General features: G+C 36.8%; 1 protein-coding gene across 4 annotated transcripts in view; it reads left to right on the plus strand.

Moving 5' to 3' along the window:
* The window catches only part of LOC105496929 (zinc finger DHHC-type palmitoyltransferase 15), a 199,384-nt gene that overhangs the window by 19,127 nt on the left and 152,599 nt on the right, over positions 1–27,658 (plus strand). For 3 of the 4 annotated variants that reach the window (XM_011767565.3, XM_071088380.1, XM_011767564.3), the window contains exon 2: positions 10,463–10,489. The exons of the other annotated variant lie outside the window; for it this stretch is intronic. In XM_011767565.3, the coding sequence (XP_011765867.1) occupies positions 10,463–10,489 (27 nt within the window). The remainder of the gene's footprint in view (positions 1–10,462; positions 10,490–27,658) is intronic. 4 annotated transcript variants of the gene reach the window in all.

The raw sequence follows: 27,658 nt of genomic DNA on the forward strand, positions 1-27,658 counted from the left end.
TAATATGCATTTAAGATTCTTCCATTTCTTTTCATGGCTTGATAGCTCATTTCTTTTTAGTGCTAAATAATATTCCATTATGTGGATATATCATAGGTTATTTCTCCATTCACCTACTGAAGGACATCTTAGTTGTGTCCAAGTTTTGGAAATTATGAATAAAGCTGCTTTAAACATCTCTGTGTAAGTTTCTGTGTGAACATAAGTTTTCAACTCCTTTGACTAAATACCAAGGAGTGTGATTGCTGAATTGTAGGGTAAGGGTATGTTTAATTTTATAAGAAACCACTAAAGTATCTTCCAAAGTAGCTGAACCATTTTACATTTCTGCCAGCAATGAACGAGAGTTCCTGTTGCTCTACATCCACACCAGCATTTGGTGTGATTAGCATTCTGGAGTTTCACCATTCTAATAGGTGTGTGGTAGTATCTGATTGTTGTTTTACTGCCTTATATTTTAATTAATTTTTTATAGTGTACCCATTTTGATTTTCTCTCGTTTATTTTTCAATATATTTTTTAGTTTTTTCCTAGTGGTTACCCTAGGTATTACAATTAACACATTAACTTTTGAATAATGAAGTCTGAATTAATACCAACTTAGGTTTCTTTTAACTTTTATTTTAGGTTTTGTGAAACATATGTAGGTTTATTATATAGGTAGACTTGTGTCATGGGGGTTGTTATATGGATTATTTTGTCACCCAGGTATTATGCCTAGTACCCAATAATTATTTTCTCTGCTCCTCTCCCTTTTCCTACCCTTCACTTTCAAATAGACCCCAGTGTCTGTTGTTTCCTTCTTTGTGTTGAAGAGTTCTCATCATTTGTAAGTGAGAACATGTAATATTTGGTTTTCTGTTCCTACATTAGTTTGCTAGGATAATGGCCTCCAGCTCCATCTATGTTCCCACAAAAGACAGAATCCCATTCTTTTCTATGGCTGCATAATATTCCGTGGTGTATATGTACCACATTTTCTTTAATGCATCAGCCACTGATGGGCATTTAGGTTCCTAAATGACATTCCATGTCTTTGCTATTCTGAATACTGCTGCAGTGAACATTTGCCTGCATGTGTCTTTATGATAAAATGATTTATATCCCTTTGGGTATATGCCCAATAATGGGATTGCTGGGTCAAATGGTATTTCCGTTTTTATGTCTTTGTGGAATCACCACACTGTCTTCCACAATTGTTGAACTAATTTACACTCCTACCAGCAGTGTACAAGTGTACCCTTTTCTCTACAACCTCACAAGCATCTGTTATTTTTTAACTTTCTAATAGCCATTTTGAGATAGTATCTTATTACGGTTTTGATTTGCATTTCTATAATGATCAGGGATATAGAGCTTTTATTCATATGCATGTTGGCCACATGTATGGCTTCTTTTGAAAAGTGTTCATGTCCTTTGCCCACATTTTAATGGGGTTGTTTGATGTTGTCTTATAAATTTGTTTAAGTTCCTTATAGCTGCTGGATATTAGACTTTTTTCAGGTGCATAGTTTGCAAAAATTTTCTTCCATTCTGTAGGTTATCTCCCATTGTGTAGGTTGATAGTTTCTTTTGCTGTACAGAAGCTCTTAAGTTTAATTAGATCCCATTCGTCAATTTTTGCATTGATAGTTTCTTTTGCTGTACAGAAGCTCTTAAGTTTAATTAGATCCCATTCGTCAATTTTTGCTTTTGTTGTGATTGCTTTTGGCATCTTTGTCATGAACTCTTTCGCCTGTTCCTTTGTGCAGCATGGTATTGCCTATGTTGTGTTCCATGGTTTTTATAGTTTTGGGTTTTACATTTAAGTCTTTAATCAATCTCGAGTTGATTTTTGTATATGGTGTAATGAAGGGGTCCAGTTTCAATCTTCTGCATATGGCTAGTCAGTTATCCCAGCAACATTTATTGACTAGAGAGTCCTTTCCCCATGGCTTGCTTTTGTCAGCTTTGTCAAAGATCAGATGGGCATAGGTGTGCAGCCTTATTTCTGGGTTCTCTATTCTGTTCCTTTGGTTTATATGTCTGTTTTTGTACCAATACCATGCTTTTTTGGTTACTGTAGCCCTGTAGTATAGTTTGAAGTCAGGTAACGTGATGCATCCAGCTTTGCCCATTTTGCTTAGGATTGCCCTGGCTATTCAGGCTCTTTTTTGCTTCCATATGAATTTTAAAATAGTTTTTGTTTTGTAGTTCTATAAAGAATGTCATTGATAGTTTGACAGGAAGAGAATTGAATTTCTAAGTTGCTTTGGGAAATGTGGTCATTTTAATGATATTGATTCTTCCTGTCCATGAGTATGGGATGTTTTTCCATTTGTTTGTGTGATCTCTGATTTCTCTGAGCAGTGTTTTGTAATTCTCTTTGTAGAGACCTTTCACTTCTTTGTTTAGCTGTATTCTTACGTATTTTATTCTTTATGTGGCATTTGTGAAGGGAATTACTTTCCTGATTTGGCTTTTGGCTTGTCTATTATTGAATACCAACTTTTTAAAAATTATACTTTAACTTTTAGGGTACATGTGCACAACGTGCAGGTTTGTTATATATGTATACATGTGCCATGTTGGTGTGCTGCACCCATTAACTCTTCATTTACCTTACGTATTTCTCCTAATGCTATCCCTCCCCCTCCCTCCACCCCATGACAGGCTCCAGTGTGTGATGTTCCCCACCCTGTGTCCAAGTGTTCTCATTGTTCAATTCCCACCAATGAGTGAGAACATGCAGTGTTAGGTTTTCTGTCCTTGTGATAGTTTGCTCAGAATGATGGTTTCCAGCTTCATCCATGTCCCTACAAAGGACATGAACGCATCCCTTTTTTTTTTATGGCTGCATAGTATTCCATGGTGTATATGTGCCACATGTTCTTAATCCAGTCTGTCGTTGATGGACATTTGGGTTGGTTCCAAGTTTTTGCTATTGTGAATAGTGCCACGATAAACATACATGTGCATGTGTCTTTATATTAACATGATTTATAATCCTCAGTAATGGGATTGCTGGGTCAAATGGTATTTCTGGTTCTAGATCCTTGAGGAATCACCACACTATCTTCCACAATGGTTGAGCTAGTTTACACTCCCACCAACAGTTCCTATTTCTCCACATCCTTTCAGCATGTTTTTTCCTGACTTTTTAATGATCGCCATTCTAACTGGGGTGAGATGGTATCTCATTGTGGTTTTGATTTGCATTTCTCTGATGGCCAGTGATGATGAGAATTTTTTCATGTGTCTGTTGGTTGCATAAACGTCTTCTTTGAGAAGTGTCTGTTCATATCCTTTGCTCACTTTTTGATGGGGTTGTTTGATTTTTTCCTGTAAATTTGTTTAAGTTATTTGTAGATTCTGGATATCAGCCCTTTGTCAGATTGGTAGATTGCAAACATTTTCTCCCATTCTGCAGGTTGCCTGTTCACTCTGATGGTAGTTTCTTTTGCTGTGCAGAAACTCTTTGGTTTAATTAGATCCTATTTGTCTGTTTTGGCTTTTGTTGCCATTGCTTTTGGTGTTTTAGTCATGAACTCCTTGTCCATGACTATGTCCTGAATGGTATTGCCTAGGTTTTCTTCTAGGGTTTTTATGGTTTTAGGTCTAACATTTAAGTCTTTAATCCATCTTGAATTAATTTTTGTACAAGGTGTAAGGAAAGGATCCAGTTTCAGCTTTCTACATATGGCTAGCCAGTTTTCCCAGCACCATTTATTAAATAGGGAATCCTTTCCCCATTTCTTGTTTTTATCAGGTTTGCCAAAGATCAGATGGTTATAGATGTGTGGCCTCTGAGGCCTCTGTTCTGTTCCATTGGTCTATATCTCTGTTTTGGTACCAGTACCATGCTGTTTTGGTTACTGTAGCCTTGTAGTATAGTTTGAAGTCAGGTAGCATGATGCCTCCAGCTTTGTTCTTTTGGCTTAGGATTGTCTTGGCAATGTGGACTTTTTTTTTGTTTCATATGAACTTTGAAGAAGTTTTTTTCCAATTATGTGAAGAAAGTCATTGGTAGCTTGATGGGGATGGCATTGAATCTATAAATTACCTTGGGCAGTATGGCCGTTTTCACAATATTGATTCTTCCTATCCATGAGCATAGGATGTTCTTCCATTGTTTTGTGTCCTCTTTTATTTGTTGAGCAGTGGTTTGTAATTGTCCTTGAAGAGGTCCTTCACATCCCTTGTAAGTTGGATTCCTAGGTATTTTATTCTCTTTGAAGCAATTGTGAATGGGTGTTCACTCATGATTTGGCTCTCTGTTTGTCTATTATTGGTGTATAGGAATGCTTGTGATTTTTGCACATTCATTTTGTATCCTGAGACTTTGCTGAAGTTGCTTATCAGCTTAAGGAGATTTTGGTCTGAGATGATGGGGTTTTCTAAATATACAATCATGTCATCTGCAAACAGGGATGATTTGACTTCTTCTTTTCCTAATTGAATACACTTTATTTCTTTCCCCTGCCTGATTGCCCTGGCCAGAACTTCCAACACTATGTCGAATAGGAGTGGTGAGAGAGGGCATCCCTGTCTTGTGCCAGTTTTCAAAGGGAATGCTTCCAGTTTTTGCCCATTTAGTAGGATATTGGCTGTGGGTTTGTTATAAATAGCTCTTATTTTTTGAGATACTTTCCATCAATACCTAGTTTATTGAGAGTTTTTAGCATGAAGGGCTACTGAATTTTGTCAAAGGCCTTTTCTGCATCTATTGAGATAATCATGTGGTTTTTGTCTTTGGATCTGTTTATATGCTGGATTACATTTATTGTTTTGCATTTGTTGAACCATCCTTGCATCCCAGGGATGAAGCTAAGTCGATCTTGGTGGATAAGCTTTTTGATGTGCTGCTGCATTCGGTTTGCCAGTATTTTATTGAGGATTTTTGCATTGATGTTCATCAGGGATATTGGTCTAAAATTCTCTTTTTTTGTTGTGTCTCTGCCAGGCTTTGGTATCAGGATGATGCTGGCCTCATAAAATGAGTTAGGGGGGATTCCCTCTTTTTCTATTGATTGGAATAGTTTCAGAAGGAATGGTACCAGCTCCTCTTTGTACCTTTGGTAGAATTCAGCTGTGAATCCATCTGGTCCTGGAGTTTTTTTAGTTGGTAGGCTATTAATTATTGCCTCAATTTCAGAGCCGGTTATTGGTCTATTCACGGATTCAATTTCTTCCTGGTTTAGTCTTGGGAGGGTGTATGTGTCCAGGAATTTATCCATTTCTTCTAGATTTTCTAGTTTATTTGCGTGCAAGTGTTTATAGTATTCTCTGATGGTAATTTGTATTTCTGTGGGATCAGTGGTGATATTCCCTTTATCATTTTTTCATTGTGTCTATTTGATTCTTCTCTCTTTTCTTATTTGTTAGTGTTGCTGCCGCCTTGCAGTTAGATCTCGGACTGCTGTGCTAGTAGTGTGCAAGGCTCCATGGGCGTGGGACCCACTGAGCCAGGCACGGGATATAATCTCCTGGTGTTCCGTTTGTTAAGACCATTGGAAAAGCACAGTATTACGGTGGGAGTGTCCCGATTTTCCAGATACCATCTGTCATGACTTTCTTTGGCTAGGAAAGGGAATTCCCGGACCCCTTGTGCTTCCTGGGTGAGGCAATGCCCCGCCCTGCTTTGGCTCACATTCCATGGGCCGCACCCACTGTCCAACCAGTCCCAATGAGATGAACCCAGTACCTCAGTTGGAAGGGCAGAAGTCACCCGTCTTCTGCGTTGCTCACACTGGGATCTGTAGACTAGAGCTGTTCCTATTTGGCCATCTTGGAACAATCCTGTTGAATACCAACTTAATTTAATAGTATACAATACCCATCCCTTTACAGCTCTACTGCCCCCTTTATGCTGTTATTATCACAAATTACATCTTTATACATTGTATACTCCTTAACATAGATTGATCATTGTTGTTTTATGCATTTTTTCTTTTAAATTGGATAGTAAAAAGAGTTTTTTAAAAAAACCTAAAACACATTTTTACTTGCTTTTGTAGCTACCTATGTAGTTACCTTTGCCAGTGTTCCCATTTTTTTGTATAGCTTGGGTTATAATGAGTGCCCTTTCAGTTTTTCTAGAGAATGTCCTTTGGTATTTCTTGAAGGGCAGTTCTACTAGTGGTCAGCTTCCTCAGTTTTTGTTTATCTGGCAACGTCTTGTTTTTGCTTTCATTCTTTGGAGTATAGTGTTGCTGGACATAGAATTATGGATATATGTTGACAGATGTTTTTCTTTTTCTTTCAGCAATTTAAATATGACATTTCACTGCCTTCTAGCCTCTGTGGGTTCTTAAGAGAAATCAGCTGTTCGTCTTATTGTTTTTTTGTATGTAAAAAGTCACTTTCCCTGCTTTCAAGGTTTCTCTTTGTTTTTTGGCAATTTGACTATAATATGTCTGATTGTGGATATCTTTTAGTTTATTCTATGTGGAGTTCATTGCACTTCTTGGATGTTTAGATTCATATTTTTTACCAAATGTATGAAGTATTTTAGCCATCATTTTTTCAAATACTCTTTCTGTTTTTCCTCTCTTTCCTCTCACTTTGGAAGCCCCGTTATGTGTATATTAGTATGTTAGGATATAGGCTGTATATTAGAGTGTAGGCTCTATTATTGTGTATAGTAGAGTGTAGGCAGCTGTCCTCACAGCCTCTGCTGATCTGGGATGTGGAGGGTGGTAGCCAGCCAATTTAAAATGTCACAGTATCCTCTTACTACAAAGCATTGGTTCTTTTCTTCACCAAGTCTTCCTCTCTGGTTATTGTAACAATTTTACTAGATTCCAGAGTTCTGCAAAAGTTTATTCTGACAGTTTTTGCCAGCTCATTAGTTGCTTTTGAGGAGGGACATTAGTTGCTTTTGAGGAGAGTACTCCATAAGTCTGGAGTACTCTCAGTTTTGGTGCCCAATAGTATCCATTCTGAGATTAAAAAATGAAATATCTATAATAAAATTCTACTCAAAAGGTAGAAATTCTTCAAAGAGAGAAGAAATAGAAACTGATTAGGCAGAAAAAAAAAACCAGAAGAAACCATTTTCTAGAAACCAAGTTTCTATAGAAGTAAAAGTATCCATTCAAGCCTATAGGAATCATGGGTTTAGCACATCTAAAATAGTTTTATGTCATTCATATGACAAACAGTTAAATGTATCACACCTGACTAGTAACTTGTTGTAACAAACTCCTAATGTAACTCCAATGGTTTTAAAACCTAACTCAGGTTTTAAACCTGCTGAGGTTTTCAAATACAAATTTCTGCACCTCCACCCAAAGACTTGGTATGCTATGTGAAGAGAGCCCATCTATATTTTTATTATGCTTCCTAAGTAAGTATTACAATCATCCAGGTTTGAGAAGGACTGCCTTAAAAGTGAATGAGTGGCTGGTGTGAGTAACTTTTTCAAAGCAGTAAATAAAGACTAACTGATTAGCTTACTTTCAACAGAAGACACTCAGAAATGTGTCTCAGTTCCCTATTTCAAATTCTTCCCTCTCCTAACGTAGAATCTAAGAAACATCTAAGAGAAAAAGTGGGGGGAATCAAAGTTATTCATTTTGACACTGAATAAATTATTTTAAAACCATCATATATAACTCTGGGAACCATAACATTTTTAAAAAGTCAGACTTGTTTTGTCCTAAACTTATTGTAAAATGTAACTTGACTAAACAATTTATTTTTGTAGAAAAATGATAATAAATTGCTAACAATAATTAAGTACTTGTGTGCAAAGCACCCAAGTGCTTTACACGTATTTTATTACTTAATCCTTGTAACAATCTGATAACATAAACAATTTTATCTTCGTTTTACAGATGAGGAAACTGAGGCACACGTGATTAATTAACTTGACCAAGGTCACAGAATAAGTGTCAAGAGCCAAAATATGAATACATGCCAAAGTATATGCTGTACATCATTATAATAAACTCCCTTCCCAAACATGTCATTCATTAAAAAAGAACTTCATGTTGTAAGTGAGCACTCATCTCACTGGATATTTCCAAACTTCATACTCTCCTTTCACAAGTCCCTTTTGAACTCCACTAATTCTGTAGCCACTAGCCACATGCAGCTATTAAACACTTGAAATGTGTCATCTGGGTTCAGATGTTCTGGAAGCATAGAATATACACCAGCATTCCCAAACTTAGTGAAAAAAAGAATATAAACTATCACAATAATTTTTATGTGGATAACATGTTGAAATGAAAATATTTTGATATATCAGTAAAATACATTTTTTTAAATTAAGTTCACTTGGCATTCTTTAACTTTTTAAAAAAATGTTCCTACTAGAAAATTTAAACTACCTGGCTCACATCATTTCTATTGGATGGCACTGCTATAGAGTTTCTTCAGTGTCCTTTCTACGAGTGTTGACCATTTCCATCTAGCCCCAAATTAGGCTTTTTCTACTTGTGTACTTTTGTGAACCCTACAATATGCACCTATTTAAAGGAAATTATAAACTATGCTTTGGTTTTAACACCAGTTGTCTGTGATGAAAAACTATTCCATATACACCCCTCTTCCTTAACTTTTCTCCATACCTACTTGCAAAGAATTAGTAAATAATGAAAGAAAAAAGGAGAGACAGTGCAAAAAGCTATTTGATGATAACTCCAATCATTTAACCCCTAGTAGTGAATGAAACTTAAAGAAACAGAGCAGGTGTGTAATTACATGTATCACCACATCACTCTAAAATCTGCATGCCTAGTTGCCCATAGAATGACTAAATGTACACTTACCCATGAGATTTGTGATAAAAGATTCATTTTGTAAAAGTTTGTTGTGACTCTTGTAACATTTTCATTTTAAATATGACTGAAATATTCTAGCCTTTTTCTTTAATAGTGCGAAAGGCATTATTAGAAAAATACAGGAAAGGCAGAAGTACCAAGATAAGTGCCACATCTTTTAGAATAGATGTCCTTTTGTCCTCAAAAGTATGTAATTTCCGAAAGGGAAGTTAGCAAAACAATATATTTTTCCCTTAGACTTACTTCCTACACAATTTCAGAGGTAATAAAGACTTTACAAGTCAATTCCACTGCCAAACTAGTGTCTGAATGTCCTCTACAACATTTCCGAGTGTATGTAATGGGAAACACTTTTTCCCAAGGCTGCTAGCCATTGTCATTGTCATTATCGTTGTCATTATTTTTTCTAATACTGAGCTAAAATGTGTTAACCTGCAGCTTTAAACTATTGGTTCTATTTCTGCCCTCTGCTCTTGGATCATATAAACCAATCCCATTTGTACTTAAAAGTTCTGCAGTTATTTACAGAGAGCTGTTCCCCATCTGGAGAATTCACCAGTTGCCACTCCTTCTGTATACACATGTCTCATCTCACTATCTACAAGTACTAAGTAATCTTCCCTCACCCACAGTACTTTAGTAAGTAGCCAACAAATGGGAGTTAGGACCTCCACTTCTTGTTTAGTGTTCAGCCAGGGATAGGAAACATACCAAACAGCAATTTATCAGCTACTCCTTATTAATATTGGTCTCCAAGCAACTCTGCTTTCTCTCTCACTTCATTTTAAAGTTTTTTAAAAAGAAATGTTACTAGCCTGATTCAGGGCCTAGTGGAACCAATGCAGTCATGCAGCATGTATGTACAAAATCATGAAGTCCCAGGTTGACTGATCAATGCTTCTTTTCCACTTCAGTTTGTATTGGGAAAGTAAAGTATGTGCCTCTTTTAAGCACTCTTAACCAGTATTGATTGTTTAACTGGAAAACAAAAACAACAAGGAGTTGATATCAATCTTCAGGCGGACTCATTAGAAAAAAGAAAAACATTGTCTCGTCAGATTTTTAACACAGATTAAATGTAACTGTAGTAACAAATCCATTCAAATAATCATTAAAAGGAGATTTTTTAAGACTCAATAAAATAGACCTATATGTGAAGAAAAAAAGAAAGTATGACTAATGAAAGGCCTGAAGAAATAGCTCCTAGAATGTAGTCTCATTCTCTGTTTGGACTTTTTCCCTATTTTTCTGATCCTTAACTGTTGATCATTTTGTATGAAAACCATCTTTTGTTTGTTTAAATAAACCATGTTTACATAGACCTTTTATTGGTGGATCTATACTTGGCTTATTAGAGCCCAATGGAGAAAGAAACGTTGAAAATCATCTTGATTAAACAGCTTCTCATGATTGAAAGCCTTGCTGAAGGTTTAAGACAAAGGAAGATAGCAAAGGATGGAGTGTAATCACCCTTGCCTTCCCTCATCTTTAGCTAGTGGTTTCCTAAAGTACTATTATATAAATTACTCAAATGATGCTGTGGAAAATGAGTTAGACAAGACTTTTTAAATATAACTAATTTATCTCTCTCTCTCTCTTTCTCTCTCTCTCTCACCCATCTCTCTCTCTCTCTCTCTGTCTCTCTCTCTCTCTCTCTCTCTGTCTCTTTCTCTCTCTCTCCTCTCTCTTCACAGTGACTGTTTTGAGCCCAGCAGAAAAAGGTAAGAGGATGTTGTAAATTGTATTGATCAGGACCTGTGTCCTTATTTTCATCTGAAAGTAAATAACATAAAAGCCTATACACTGAGCAATTTTCCCAGGAATACACTTAGGTGAGGAGAAAGTTTAGAGTGATGATTTTTCAGGAAGCTTACCCAGAGATAGAGAAGAACATTTTCGGTGTCCCTTTTGGCTGTAGGACAAAAATTGGAAATTATCAGGATTTATGACAGAGAAGGACACAGGTAAGCACTCTGACATAGTGACCCTAGGCTGTCTCTGTTCAACACTGTTGTCCTAGGTATGTTGCCTTTCTGCCCAATCCATCTCCTCTTTAAGGCATGGAGTAAAGGCCCCAGAAGAGACTTTAAAGGGTAACTCCTTCACCATCACAGTTCCAGTATATTTATTGTGCTCCTCTCTGCTCCTCACCACCATCTTGGCTTGACCTGCAAAATATACTACCTTTCTAAAGAGATTGTGGCATTTTCCATTTTAAAAGGTGTAAGCTAATCATTAGTCTTAATAAACCTTTAGCTTTACATTATTTTATCAGTAATAACTGTGAGTGTTTATGTAGCTACTTTATATAGCCAGTTTTAATTCTCACTTCAGGGGAATTAATTGTTATAATTCGTTAACCTACCTAGCATTCATATTATGCTGTTTTAAAGCTCCAATTTGCTGTTATTCATCCAACAAAGGCATTGGCTACAGAGGCAAGAGAGCAGAGTGTTTGGAAGACAGTAGACCATAGTATACAAAAGTGTGAGTTCTGTAGCTAGACTGTCTGAATTCAAATCCTGGCTCTGCTATTTCCTAGTAAATTATTTTACCTCTTTGTGCTCATTTTATTCATGTATAGAATAAAAATAATACTACCTATTACACAGAATTTTGAAAATATAATGAGTAAATGTATGTAGAGCACTTAGAACAGTGGTAAACAGAACATACTGGTGATTCAGTACATGTTTCCTACTATTATTACAACATTAGAGAAAGTCTTGAGTTGCCTCTTATTCTTATGCATGGCCCTTAAGGTCAGAGATCATCTTCTGAATAAAATATTTAATAATTATATACAAATATTTTCCACAATACATTTTCAAGACAAATTGAGTAGAGGCTTAGATGATACTGTACCATAATAGGAATAATGGCATAAGCCAGTGAGACTTGACCAGAAACAGATTCATAGTCTAATGACTATCTGGGGTCCCTTCTAACCCTGTGGATCTGTGACAGATCTGGGATGATCTGGAGCTTAGAGTCTAGGGATGGGGTGATGATTAAGAGATGAATTTAGGAATGAGATGAACATTAGGCATGATCCATCAGACGATTCACATATAATCAAGAATAATGCATTGCCCACAGTCGCTCATCTTGAAATTATATTTTCACAATTCTGTGTAATAGGTTTCAAATTATACTGCACTATTAAAGTAAAATACAATGCAGTATATGACTGCTGGTAGGAACATTATTTGGCATTGGCAAAGAAAACAAAAAGCAGTGAAATTAAAGCCTCAAATAACATAACCTTTCAGTCTCCAAAGCTTGAGAAAACCATAGTCAAACATACTGCAAAAGTTTTCCCATTTCTTATCTACTTAATAATTCCTGTACTGGGTTGTAGAGTGTCTCACTAAAATTCACATCCACCTGGAACTTGTAAATGTGACCTTATTTGGAAAGAGGGTCTTTTCAGATGTAATCAAGTTAAGATAAGGCCGTACTGGATTCAAGTGAGCCCTAATACAGTAATTGGTATCCTTATATGAAGAGGGAAATTTGCATATACAGACACATACAGAGAGAGGACAGCCATATGAAGATGGAGACAGAGGCTGGAGTTATGCTGCCACAAGCCAAATAACACTATGGATTGCCAGCAACCTCCAGAAACTAGGAAGAGGCAAAGAAGGATACTCCCCTGGGCATTTCAGCAAGCGTATGGCCCTGCCTACACCTTGATTTCAGACTTCTAGCTTCCAGAACTCTGAGAGAATAAATTTCTGTTATTTTAAGCCACCCAGCTTGTGGTCATTTATTACCACAGCCCTAGGAAACTAATACAATTCCTGATAAATTTCACTCTCTAATGCACTGTTAAAAAGCATCGTATCAGTAGCAAATAACCAGACTTTGGTGTTAGATCTACCTCGGCTCAAGTATTGACTTTGCCACTTACTGTATATGTGATCTTGGGGAACTTCCCTAGATTTCACTTTCTTCCTCTGTGACCTTTCATGGTTATTTTGAGGACTAATGAGATTATGTGTGTAAATCTCTTGGTATAGTGCCTGACACATGATAAATACAAAATAATAGTTAATAGTATTATGATGATTATTATTATTGTTATTAACATTGGAGAGGATCTGGAAGATCTTCCTTCTAAGAAGCATAACATATTTCAGGATTATAATTCCTTATGACTACTTTTGTGAATAGATTGTCAAAATCCATACATTTGTATTTTATAGGGAGAACAATTGAGAACCAAAGAAGTAAAATATATTGACCTAGTTATGCTGATTCTCCTGCACAGAAAGAACTAAACTTCAGGTCATCTGAATCACAGTCCTGAATATTATTTTTATGTGTGTGTGTGTGTATATATATACACACACATCTATATATATAATCTGCCTTGGTTTCGCAGGATTCAGATATTCTTTTTTCTTTTTTAATTTTTGTGGATAGATAGTAGGTGTATATATTTAGGGGGTACATGAGATTTTTTGATATGGGCATACAATGTGTAATAATCACACCAGGGTAAATGGGATATCCATCACTTCAAAGATTTATTATTTCTTTGTATTATAAATATTCCAGTTATACCATTTATTTTTAAATATATAATAAAATATTGTTGACTGTTTCACCCTGTTGTGCCATCAAATACTAGATCTTTTTAAAATATGTGAGTTCATATGTTTTCCCATAGATCATACTTTTAAAAACATGATAATAATGTATTTATTTTGCTTTCATAAGTATATTGCATAAATGATTTCATTCAGCATCATACTATCCATATTTTGAAGATCATGACTGGGAAATCTTCCCTCCTCTACCCTTGAAGTAAAAATCTGGGATGATCTGGAGCTTAGGGATTTAGTAGAGTCCAGGGATGAGGTGATGATTAAGAGATAAATTTAGGAATGAGATGAACTTTAGGCATGATCCATCAGACGATGCACATACAATCAAGAGTAATGCATTGCCCACAGTTGCTCTTCTGTAAAAAGGTCCATTAATCATTTTAAACAAAAGTTCAACTCATCTAATAATTAATTTGCATTTTAAATGTTTTGCATACTGAATTTTCTGATTTCATTCATAAAATGGTTGTCATTATTTACCTTTTCAGAAATAGATGTAATTTCTAAATAACAGAACTGTTATGGGTCAACTTGTGTCCCCTCAAAATTCATCTGTTTAAGCCCTTACTTTTAGTACTTCAGAATGTGACTATTTGTATAAGGCCTTTAAAGAGGTAGTTAAGTTAAACTGAGGTCAACTAGGGTGGGCCATAATCCAGTTTGATGTCCTTATAGGGAAAGGAAATCTGGATACACATAGGTACAGAAGGAAGACCACGTGAAGACACAGGGAGAAGATGACTATCTATATGCCAAGAAGAGAGGCCTTCAAAGTGGCCAGTCCTGCTGACACTGTTATCTTGAACTTCTAGCCTCCAGAATTGTGAGACAATAAATTTCTGCCGTTTAGAGACCCAGTCTGTGTCACTTTATTATGGCAGCCCTAGCAAACTGATATAAGAATATTAGGTTTCCATTTGAAAATCCAAAGTGTAGAAATATTGCTTCTAACAAAAGTAAAAATTGACAAATGGGATCTAATTAAACTGAAGAGCTTCTGCACAGCAAAAGAAACTATCAACAGAGTAAACAACCTACAGAATGGGAGACAACCTACAGAATGGAAGAAAATTTTTGCAAACTATTCACTTGAAAAAAGTCTAATATCCACCAGCTATAAAGAACTTAAATTTACAAGAGAACATCAAATAATCCCATTAAAAAGTGGGCAAAGGGCATGAACAGACAATTTCAAAAGAAGACATACATGTGGCCAACAAATGTGAATAAAAGCTCAATATCACTGATCATTACAGAAATACAAATCAAAACCACCATGAGATACCATCTCAGAATGGCTACTATTAAAAAGTCAAAAAATAATAGATGCTGGTGAGATTGTGGAGAAAAGGGAACACTTACACACTGTTGGTGGGAGTGTAAATTAGTTCAACAACTGTGGAAGACAGCGTGGTGATTCCTCAAAGACCTAAAAACAGAAATACCATTCAACCCAGCAATCCCATTACTGGGTGTATATTCCCCGAGTAATATAAATCATTTTACCATAAAGACACATGCAGGCAAGTGATCATTGCAGCATTATTCACAATAGCAAAGATGTGGAATCAACCTAAATACCCATCAGTGACAGATTGGATAAATAAAATCTGGTACATACACACCATGAAGTACTGTGCAGCCATAGAAAAGAGTGAGATCATGTCTTTCGTGGCAGCATGGATGGGGCTGGAGGCTATTATCTTTACCAAACTAACACAGGAACAGAAAACCAAATACTGCATGTTCTCACTTATAAGTGGGAGCTAAACAATGAGAGCTCATGAACCATGAAGAAGAGAACAACAGACACTGGGGTCTACTTGAGGATGGAGGGTGGCAGGAGGCAGAGGAACAGAAAAAAATAACTATTGGGTACTAAGATTAATAATACCTGGGTGACAAAATAATCTATACAACAAACCCCAGTGACACAAGTTTACCCATATAAGAAACCTTCACATGTGCCCCCGAACCTAAAATAAAAGTTTAAAAATAAAAGAAAGATCTGCTTTGTGTCAGATTCTCAATTATGCTAACCTTAATTTATTGGTAATATATTAAACATCAGGAAGGTGAGAGGGCACTGAGAGTAAAATGTCTGGGCTACAGTATGATCTTTTAGACTCACCTTCAGAATGTATAGGAAATCTTCAGGTTGGTTTTTATTACATATCTCAGTGCTCTCAATAATATTTTATATTTATTATTGTAAAATTACTTTATAATTAAAGTTTAGAGGTCAGATAAAAGCCTCCCTTAGATGCTAACCCACTTCTAAAAGACGTTTAAATATTGATATTTTTGTTACAAAAATATTTATTGAAAAGTCAAACAATATAGAAATCTAGAAAATGAAAATTTCCAATTATCTTTACACTACCTCCTCTATCACTATTCATAGACAACTGCTATATTTAATTTTATTTGTATTTGAGATCTTTTTCTTTGCATTCACATAGAAACATATAAGTATAAATGTGTATATTTATATAGACTTGGTTGTTTATTTTAATTGAGTGATACTGTGCCTATTTTTCCAAAACTATATTTTTTACTTAAGAATATATCATAAATGTATTTCCATGTTACTATATACAAATATATTTCATTTTTAAATGATCTCAGAGTATTTCATAGTATGGGTATACTAGATTTATTTAATCATATATTATTATTATTATTCCAGTAGTTTTGGGGGAACAGGTGGTGTTTGGTTACATAGATAAGTACTTTATCTGTGATTTTTGAGATTTTGGTGCACCCATCACCCAAACTGTACACTGAACCCAGTGTGTAGCCTTTTATCCCTCACCCCACTGCCATCCTTCCCCTAAATCCCCAGAGTCCATTCTTAATGCATTTGCATCTTCATAACTTAGCTCCCACTTATAACTGAAAACATATGATGTTTGGTTTTCTATTTCTGAGACACTTCACTTAGAATAATGGTCTCCAACTCCATCCAGATTGCTCAAAATGCCATTCTTTTATTTTAATGGCTAAGTATTATTCCATGGTATGTATACATCACATTTTCTTTATCCACTCATTGGCTGATGAGCATTTAGGCTGGTTTCATATTTTTGCAGTTGTGAATTGTGCTGCTATAAACATACATGTGCAAGTGTCTTTCATATGACTTATTTTATTCTTTTATTTTAAACCAAAGATACATAGTAGTGGGATTGCTGAGTCAAATGGTAGATCTTTCAGTTCTTTAGGGAATCTCCGTAATGTTTTCCATAGTGGTTGTAATAGTTTACCTTCCCATTAGCAGTGTAAAAGTGTTCCCTTTTTACCACATTCATGCCAACATTTATTGTTTTTTGATTTTTAAATTATGGCCATTCTTGCAGGAATAAGGTGGTATCTCATTGTGTTTTGACTTCCATTTCCCTGATCATTAGTAATGTTGAGCATTTTTTCATGTTGGTTGGTCATTTGTATATCTTCTTTTTAAAATTGTATATTCATGTCTTTAGCTCACTTTTTTTTTTTTTTTTTTTTTGAGACGGAGTCTCGCTCTGTTGCCCGCGCTGGAGTGCAGTGGCGCGATCTCTGCTCACTGCAAGCTCCGCCTCCCGGTTTCACGCCATTCTCCTGCCTCAGCCTCCCGAGTAGCTGGGACTACAGGCGCCCGCCGCCTCGCCCGCTAGTTTTTTTGTATTTTTTAGTAGAGACGGGGTTTCACCGTGTTAGCCAGGATGGTCTTGATCTCCTGACCTCGTGATCCCCCCGTCTCGGCCTCCCAAAGTGCTGGGATTACAGGCTTGAGCCACCGCACCCGGCCTTTAGCTCACTTTTTAATGGGATTATTTGTTTTTTCTTGCTGATTTGCTTGAGTTCCTTGTAGATTCTGGATATTAGTCCGTCATCAGATGCATAGTTTAAAAACATTTTTCCCATTCTTTGGATTTTCTGTTTACTTCGCTGAATATTTATTTTGCTGTGCAAAAGATTTTTAGTTTAAGTCCAATCTATTTATCTTTGTTTTTGTTGAGTTTGCTTTTGGGTTCTGGGTCATGAGCTCTTTGCCTAAATCAAAGTCTAGAAGAGTTTTTCCCATGTTGTTTTCTGGAATTTTTATGATTTCAGGTCTTAGTTTAAGTCTTTGATCCATCTTGAATTGATTTTTGTATACAGTGAGAGATGAGGCTTCACTTTCATTCTTCTACATGTGGCTTGCCAACTATCCCAGCACCATTTGTTTAATCGGGTGTCCTTTCCCCATTTTGTGTTTTGTTTTCTTGTCAAAGATCAGTTGGCTGTCAGTATTTGGCTTTATTTCTGGGTTCTCTATTCTGTTCCATTGGTCTGTGTGCCTGTTTTTATACAAGTGCCATGCTGTTTTGTTGACTGTAGCCTGGTAGTATACTTTGAAGTTGGGTAATGTGATACCTCCAGATTTCTTTTTTGCTTAGTCTTTCTTTGGCTATGCGGGCTCTTTTTTGGTTTCATATGAATTTCAGGATTTTTTTTCTAGCTCTGTGAAGAATAATGATGATATTTTGATGGGAATTGCATTGAATCTGTAGATTGCTTTTGTCAGTATGGTCATTTTCACAATATTGATTCTACCCATCCGTGAGCATGGGATGTGTTTCTACTTGTTTGTGTCATCTATGACTTCTTTTTTATATGACTTCTTTCAGCAGTGTTATGTAGTTTTCCTTGTAGAGGTCTTTCACCTCCTTGGTTAGGTATATTCCTAACTTCTTGTTTTTTTCAGCTGTTGTAAAAGGAGTTGAGTTCTTGACTTGATTCTCAGCTTGGGCTTTGTTGGTGTATAGCAGTGCTACTGATTTATATAAATTGATTTTGTATGCAGACACTACTGCATTCATTGATCAGATCTGGAGCTTTTAGGATGAGTCTTTAGGGTTTTCTAGGTATGTGATCATATCATCGGTGAACAGCAACAGTTTGAATTTCTCTATCGATTTGGATTTTTTATTTTCTCTTTACCTATTTCTTTCTCTTGTCTGATCGCTCTAGCTAGGACTTCCTATCCTATGTTGATTATAAGTGGTAAAAGTGGGCGGCCGGGCACGGTGGCTCACACCTGTAATCCCAACACTTTGGCAGGCCGAGGCTGCCAGATTACCTGAGGTCAGGAGTTTGAGACCAGCCTGACCAACATGGAGAAACGCTGTCTCTACAAAAAACACAAAATTGTCCTGGCGTGGTGGTGCATGCCTGTATTCGCAGCTACCTGGGAGGCTGAGGCAGGAGAATCACTTGAACCTGGGAGGCAGAGGTTGCAGTGAGCTAAGACCATGCCATTGTACTCCAGCCTGGGCAACAAGAGCAAAACACTGTCTCAAAAAAAAAAAAAAAAAAAAAAAAAAAAAAAAAAAAAAAAAAAAAAAAAAAGAAGGTGAGTATCCTTGTCTTGTTCTAGTTCTCAGAAGGAATGCTTTCAGTTTTTCCCCATTCAGTATAATATTGGCTGTGGGTTTGTCATAGATGGCTTTCATTGCCATAATGTATGTCCCTTCTATACTGATTTTGCTGAGGGTTTTAATCATAAAGGGATGCTGGATTTCATCAAATGCTTTTTCTGTGTCTGTTGAGATAATCGTATGATTCTTGTTTTTAATTCTATTTATATGGTGTATCACATTTATTGATTTGTGTATGTTAAACCAACCCTTCATCCCTGGTAGGAAACCACTTGATCATGGTGAATTATCTTTTTGATATGCTGTTGGATTCTGTTAGTATTTTGTTGAGGATTTTTGCATCTCTATTCATCAGGGATATTGGTTTGTAGTTTTCTTTTTTTGTTATATCCTTTCCTGGTTTTGGTATTAGGACAATACTGGCTTTATAGAATGATTTAGGGAGGATTCCCTCTGTCTCTGTCTTTTTGAATAGTTTCAGTAGGAGTGGTACCAATTCTTCTTTGAATGTCTGATAGAATTCAGCTGTGAATTTATCTGGTCCTGGATTTCTTTTTGTTAGCATTTTTTGTATTACTCTTTCTATCTTGCTACTTGTTATTGGTATGTTCAGAGATTCTATTTCTTCCTGGTTTAATCTAGGAAGCTTGAATATTTCTAGGAATTTATCCATCTTCTCTAGGTTTTCTAGTTTGTGGTCATGAAGGTATTCATAGTAGCCTTCAATGATCTTTTGTATATCTGTGCTATCATTTGTGATATTTCCTATTTTGTTTCTAATTGAGCTTATTTGTACTTCTCTCTTTTTATATTGGTTAATCTCACTAATGGTCTATTGATTTTATCTTTCAGATATCCAGCTTTTTGTTTCATTTCTCTTTTGTATTTTTTGTTTCAATTTTATTTAGTTCTGCTCTGATCTTTGTTACTTTTTTTTCTTCCACTTGGTTTGGTTTGCTTTGGGTTGTTCTTGTTTCTCTAGTTTCTTGAGGTGTGAGCTTAGATTGTTTGTTTGCACTCTTCAGACTTTTTGGTGTAGGTGCTTAATGTTACAAACTTTCCTCTTAGCACTGCTTTTGCTGTATCCCAGAAATTTCGATATGTTGTGTCACTATTATTATTCAGTCCAAAGAATTATTTCCTTTCCATCTTGATTTTATTGTTGATCCAAAGATCACTGAGGAGCAGATTATTTAATTTCCATGTATTTGTATAGTTTTGAAGGTTCCTTTTGGAGTTAAGTTCCAATTTGATTCCACTATTGTCTGTGAGAGTACTTGATATAATTTCAATTTTCTTAAATTTATTGAGACTTTTTTGTGTCCTATCATATGATCTATCTTGCAAAATGTTCCACGTGCTGATGAAAAGAATGTATATTCTGCAGTAGTTCAGTAGAATATTCTGTAAATATCTGTTAATTCCATTTGTTGTAGGGTATATAGTTTAAATCCATTGTTTCTTTGTTGACTTTCTGTCTTGGTGACCAGTCTAGTGCTGTCAGTTGAGTATTGAAGTCCCCCACTATTGCTGTGTTGCCATCTATCTTGTTTCTTAGGTCTAATAGTTATTGTTTCATAAATTTGGGAGCACAAGTGTTAGGTGCATATATATTTAGGATTGCTATATTTTCCTGTTGCCCTAAATATTTCACCATTATACAGTGTCTCTCTTTGTCTTTTTTAAACTGTTGCTCCTTTAAAGTCTGTTTTGTCTGATACAAGAATAGCTACTCTGGTTCACTTTTAGTTTCCATTTGCATTGAATGTCTTTTTCCATGCCTTTACCTGAAGTTTATGTGAGTCCCTATGTCTTAGGTGAGTCTCTTGAAAACAGGAGATACTTGGTTGGTAGATTTTTATCCATTCTGCCATTCTGTGTCTTCTAAATAGATTATTTAGGCCATTTACATTCAACTTTAGTATTGAGATGTGAAGTAATGTTCTATTCATTATACTAGTTGTTACCTGAATACCTTGTTTTTCTTTTTCATTACGGTTTTTTTTTTAATATGTCCTGTAGGATTTATACTTTAAGGAAATTTTATTTTGGTGTATTTTGAGGTTTTGTTTCAAGATATAGAGCTCCTTTTAACATTTCTTGTAGAGCTGGCTTGGTAATGGCAAATTCTCTCAGCATTTGTTTTTGTGGAAAAGCCTTTATTTCTCCTTCATTTATGAAGCTTAGTTTTGCCAGATACAAAATTCTTGACAGACAATTATTTTGTTTAAGATGGCCAAGGATAGGACCCCAATCCCTTCTGGCTTGCAGGGTTTCTGCTGAGAAATCTTCTGTTAATCTGCTAGGTTTTTCTTTATAGGTTACCTGGTGCTCCTGCCTCACAGCTCTTAAGATTCTTTCCTTCATCTTGACTTTAGGTAACCTGATGACTATATGCCTAGGTGATGATCTTTTTGCAATGAATTGCCCATGTGTTCTTGGCTTCTTGTATTCGGATGTCTAGATCAGTAGAAAGACCAGGGAAGTTTTTCTCGATTATTCTCTCAAATAAGTTGTCCAAACTTTTAGATTTTCTTTCCTCAGGAACAACAGTTATTCTTATGTTTGGACATTTGACATAACTCAAACTTTTTGAAGGCTTTATTCATTTTTTAATTTTTTTCTATGTCTTTGTCAGATTGGTTTAATTTGAAAACCTTCTCTTCGAGCTCTGAAGTTTTTTCTTCTCTTTGTTCAATTCTATTGTTGAAACTTTCCAGTGTATTTTGTAATTCTTTAAGTATGTCTTTCATTTCGAGAAGTTGTGTTTGTCTTTTATGATCTCTATTTCACTCTGGACTTTTTCATCTATATTTTGTATTGTTTTTTAATTTCTTTAAGCTGGTTTTCACCTTTCTCTGGTGCCTCCTTGAGTAGCTTAATAATCAACCTTCTGAATTCTTTATGTGCAGTTCAGAGAGTTCTTCTTGGTTTGGATCAATTGCTGGAGAGCTAGTGTGATCTTTTGGTGATATTATAGAACCTAGTTTTGTCATATTACCAGAATTGTTTTTCTGGTTCCTTCTTATTTGGGTAGACTGTTTCAGTGGAAAGATTTGGAACTCAATGGCTGATCTTCAGATTCTTTTGTCCCACAGAGTGTTCCCTTGATGTGGTGCTCTCCTTCTTTCTCTGGGGATACAGCTTCCTGAGAATCAGACTGCAGTGATTCTTATTGTTCTTCCGAGTCTAGCCTCCCATTGGAGCTACCAGGCTCCAGGCTGTTTCTGGGGAATGTCTGCAAAGAGTCCTGTGACTTGATCCATCTTCAGGTCTCCCAGTCATGGATTCCAGCACCTGTTCCACTGCAGGTGGCAGGGGAGTGAAGTGGACTCTGTAGAAGTCCTTGCTTATAGTTTTGTTTAGTGTGCTGTTTTTTTCAAATGCTGGTTATGCTAGCAGTGAAGTTGTCACGTGGACAGACTCAGGACCTCTAGTTAGCCAGGGTGTTGTAGGACATGGAATTAGCTCTTGTTTTTTCCTCTTTGGAGCAGGGTTGTTCTGTTATAAGTTGCTGTAATGGTTTGAGTTGGCTGGACTCCAGCAGGTGGTGCTTTGAAGAGAGTGCCTTCTGCTGTCGTAGAAGGGTATATAATCTTGCCCTACATTGACTAGGATGGGTACTCATGTTTTTCAGGTGATGGGTAGTGCCATTGGTTTCCCAGGAGTTTGTCTTTTGTCTTTGGCAACCAGGGCAGTTAAAGAAAAACATCATGTGAGGGCAAGGTTAGGTGAGTCTGAGCTCAAACTCTCCTTGGGTGGGGCTTGCTGCAGCCACTATGGGAGATGGTGGAGGGACGGTGATTCTCACCAATGGAGTTATGTTCCCAGGGGAATTATGGCTGTCTGCTGCATCAAACAAGTTGCCAGGGAAGTGGGGGAAAGCCGGCAGGGACAGGCCTCACCCAGCTTCCATGCAGCCAGCAAGGCCAATCTCATTCCTGCTTTGCCCCACCTCCCAACTGCACATCTATATACAGGCAGCTGGTGAGCAGGGCTGAGATCTTGCCCCAGGCTACAAGCCAGCCTCCCCAGTGAGAAAACATGCAGGGCTCAGGTCTTACCCTTCCTTGCCTGCCTGCCCACCTGGTCACCTATGGCTTCTGTGCTCATATCTGAGCTTCCTGATCACTCCCCCCTGCCAGGTTTCTGCTCAAGAAAATTCATGTTCAGTTGAAATTATTACAGAGTTCAGCTAGAAGTTTTTTCATTCTGTGGCCTCTCTACAATTCTTGCTGGTTGCCTTCCCTTCCCCAGGGACCTCTGTGAGATAAAGCCAGGAATGGCTTCCCTGGGCTGGAGCTGCGGACCATGAGTGCCTATAGGGCCCTTCCCACTGCTTCTTCTACTTTTATATTTTGCTTGGCTCCCTAAATCCATTTCAGCTCTAGGTAAGGTTAAATCCTTCTCTGGTGGTCTGGATTTTCAGGTTTCCCAGTGGGGATGTATGTTTGGAGGTTGACTTTTCTCTCTGTCATACTTTGGGAACTCAGTTTTTCAGCTGTCTCATGGCATTTGCAGCAGCAAACTGCTTCTTTCAAACGGTCTGTGATTTTTTTTCGGTTTTCCTGGTATGTTCTTGCTGTGGTTCTTGGAGCAAAAGTTTACAATGTGAGTCTCCAGATGCTGTTTTGTCTGTCCAAGTAGGAGCTGCACGTTAGTTTTGTCTCCTATCTGCCAATTTTCTATTTAACCATTAATGATCAACTTAAAACTGAAGCTTATATTTTTTCTTGATTATGAAAGTACTTGAACTTCTTAAAATGCAAATAATACAGAAATTGATAACTTAGGGTAAGTTCTTAGTAGTCACTACAGAGTTACAGATGGAGTGAGGTTTGGTAGTGTCTTTTGTATACATCACATTTTAATTTTTTAAGTGAATTTTCCCCTTTACTTTTTGACAAGTCACTTTTGATATAGCTACATCTAAATGTACCATTTCAAAGCTCTGCCTGTCCTATGCTTCAACAAGTCTCTCTCCAGTGGGCAGGGCTGGACCTCCCATCCTCCTTTGCCTTTCCCAACATGCCTTGCAGTCTCCACTTGTATCAGGTTACTGATGGGTGGAGCATATATTGAGCCAAAATGATTATATATATATGTGTGTGTGTGTGTGTGTGTGTGTGTGTGTGTGTGTAAACATCAGCCACAGTGCAGCCAATGGTAGGTTTTAGAGTCATGATTTTGCTTCCCACCATAGCTGTGTACCTATCAACACGGCTTTCAATCCTATAGCCTGTAAGTCCTAACACATTTGAGTATGACTATTGAGGAAAATAAAAATATTAGACTGGGAAGTCAACTTAGATAAATATGTATCATCTTTTTTGCCAAATGTCAAAAAATCTAAGATGAAAAGACACCAAAGGTAAAGACCTATTTTTAGATCTTTGTTTTTGTCAGATTTATTGAGATATAATTTATATGCAGTATCACCCTTTTTGAGTATACAGGTTGATAAGTTTTGACAGTAGTAAACAGGAATGTAAAAACCACCACTATGGCTGGGCACGGTGGCTCACGCCTGTAATCCCAGCACTTTGGGAGGTCAAGACGGGCGGATCACGAGGTCAGGAGATCGAGACCATCCTGGCTAACACGGTGAAACCCCGTCTCTACTAAAAGACAAAAAAAAATTAGCCAGGCGTGGTGGCGGGCGCCTGTAGTCCCAGCTACTCAGGAGGCTGAGGCAGGAGAATGGTGTGAACCCGAGAGGCAGAGCTTGCAGTGAGCTGAGATTGCGCCACTGCACTCCAGCGTGGGCAACAGAGCGAGACTCTGTCTCAAAAAAAAAAAAAAAAAAAAAAAAAAAAACCCACTATACAGTTATAGATTATTTATATTACCCCAAATGATTCCCTTTACCCCATTCGCAAGAAATCCTCTCACTCTCCACCCCTGGCAACTGCTGGTGTTTTCTGTCCCTTTAGTTTTACCTTTTCCATAGTTATATAAATTGAATCATACAGTATGGAGCCTTTTGTATTAGGCTTTCTTCACTTAGCATCCTATATTTTTAAGATGTCAGTGTATGTATGAAGTACCTTATTTTTATTGCTGAGTAGTATTTCATATTCATATAAGAATATATATGTACAAGCCTTTGTGGAGATACATGTTTTTGTTTCTCTTGAGTAAATACCTAGCTGTGAGATTCTTGGGTCATATGGTAAGTGGATGATTAACCTTATAAGAAACTGCCAAAGTATTTTCCAAAGCAGTTCTACCATTTTGCTTTCCTATAATTGATATATGAGAGTTCTCGTTATTCTACATCCTCGTTATCATTTAGTGTTGTAAGTTTGTTTTTGTTGTTGGTGGTGATAGTTTCTTATATTCTATTCCATAAGGTATGAAATGGAGTCTCCTTATTGTTTTTAATTTGCACTTCTGTAATAACTAATCTTTTTATGTGCTTGTTTGCCATCTGTATATCTTCTAATGTGAAGTGTCTGTTTAGTCTTTTGCCCTCTTTTATTGAGCTGTTTGTCTTATTATTGAGCTATAACAGATCTTTAAATGCCTGGGTATAAGTCTCTTTGCTTTTAAGCAAATGTGATTCCTCCCCATGGAGCAAAATTACAATCAATAGGAGGGAGTTGTGAGGAGATATATTTATACTTGATATGAGGAAAATGTGTCTAACAATTGGAGTTTTCCAACAATAGAATAGGCCGTTCCAGGAGCTAAGTTCCTCCATTACTGCAGGTGTTCACAAAAGCTGAGTAAACAATTATTAGGGATAATGTACAGCAGATTGATGCATCTTCTTAATACATTAGATCAAATAGTATCTAAGTTTTCTTCCAACTCTGAAAATGTATGAAATTAACATAAATTAAGTCAACATCATATTAATGAGATAGAGGAATTATTGGTTACATCAACAAAAGGTAATACATTCTGAAGGAACCACGTTGTGATTGGTAGAATCCCTTCCACTTCCTTAGCCAGCAGAGAACTAGTTTACAATCCCTACCCACCATATAGGCAATAGAGAGTCTGCTTTGTGTGTGTGTGTGTGTGTGTGTGTGTGTGTGTGTGTGTGTGTGTAGTCTTCTATGAATATCCCTGACAATTTGAATGCATTGGGCAGTACTTAATCCAAATTATACAGGCAGAATAATGATATTTCAACTACCCATTTTAAACCAGGAAAGAAGCCAAAGATTATTCCCCAAGGCATATTGGCCTGTGTACTTTCTTATCCCCAAGATCAGTGAATCAATGGAACTTGTGGGTAGGCATTTTCAACAAGAGGACTAGAAATAAACTATTCTATTTTTTTAATTTAGTTTTTATTTTTTTAGAGACAGGGTCTCACTATATCACCCAGGCTGGAGTGCAGTGGTGCCATCATAGCTCACTGCAGCCTCAAATTTCTGGGCTCAAGTGATCTTCCCACCTCTCCCTCCCAAGTAACTGGAACTGCAAGCATGTGCCACCATGCCCAGGTAATTTTTTTGTAGTGATAGGGTCTTACTTTTCTGCCTGGGCCAATCCTCCCACATCAGCCTTCCAAAGGGCTGGGATTACATGCATGAACCACCATGCCTGGCCCATTTTTTCTCTTGTTTAACAAAACCATGGTTCATCTGCCCCCAAAATCTGTGTAATTTTTATCACCATGTCTCAGAAAACAAATCACTAAGATTGAAGAGAAAGTGAGAGGAAGAAAACAGGTTTATTAAGTCCTTAGAGTATGTCAGATACTTTCACACATTTAAGCCAATTAATTACCACAACTTTGACAAGCAGGTATTTTATTCATATATATATACACACACACACGTATACATACATGTGATCATATAGATACACATATGATTATCAGCAAGGTTAACCAGCTTCTCAAGGACATATAGTTACTAAGGGCAAATCCAGAGTTCAAAACCTAGTCATCTGATTCCAGACCTACTGGATTTTGCACAACACCTCAATGCCCAAAACAGACCCAAAAGGAGAGACCTCGCCAGCATGGAACAAACAAAATCTGAAAGGGACTATCATTAAAGTTTATAAACGTAAGTTTGTGTATGTTGTTAGCTTGATGTCATTCACCAGATTCCAATACATGAGTGCTAGAAAGCTCTTTGAAACTTAACAATGCTGTTTAAGACAACTAATATGAAGCCCTGCTTTGCATAGTGGCTGGCAAACTTCTGAGACTCATTACTCCCAAAGAATTGGTATAGACTGATAATCTAACCAGCTTCATAGAAGGTTTATGTAAATTGATGAGTGGTAGATGCCTAATGGATAATTAGAAGAAATTAGGATGCCTGGAAGACAACCCTAACTTTTGAAGTGGATATCAATGAGGAAAACTAAGACCTTTCAAAACATAATATCTTGTATTAGCACCAGAATTTGATCCCAGCATTAGAGATATTCCCAGTGGGCAGCCAACTAAACATTGGACACAACTCTTGAGAAAATCTTGAAATCTAGAGGGTAGCTAAATCATGGAAACAACTCTTTTTAAGAAATAATTTCACCTTTTTTTGTAGATTCAGGGGGTACATGTGCAGGTTTGTTAGCTGGGTATTTTGCATGATGGTGAAGTTTGGAGTACAATTGATCCCATCACCCAAATAGTAAGCATAGTACACAATAGGTAGTTTTTCAACCCTTGCTCCCCACCCCGCAACACAGTAGTCTCCATCGTCTGTTGGGAATCAACTCTTGAGCAATTCTTGTACTGTCATGAAGAATGAGATCCTTGGGCACACCTTATGGGCCTCTTACACCATTATCTTCATTCCTTCAAATAGCTGAAAAACAAGGTCTAGCTTTTTGTTAGAGTTTGTAAAGCAGAGAATGTAAAGTAAGGCAATGAACTCAAATATTAGAATTAACATTTTAT

The sequence above is a fragment of the Macaca nemestrina genome, chromosome X (assembly GCF_043159975.1).
Source record: "Macaca nemestrina isolate mMacNem1 chromosome X, mMacNem.hap1, whole genome shotgun sequence".
NCBI lineage: Eukaryota > Metazoa > Chordata > Mammalia > Primates > Cercopithecidae > Macaca > Macaca nemestrina.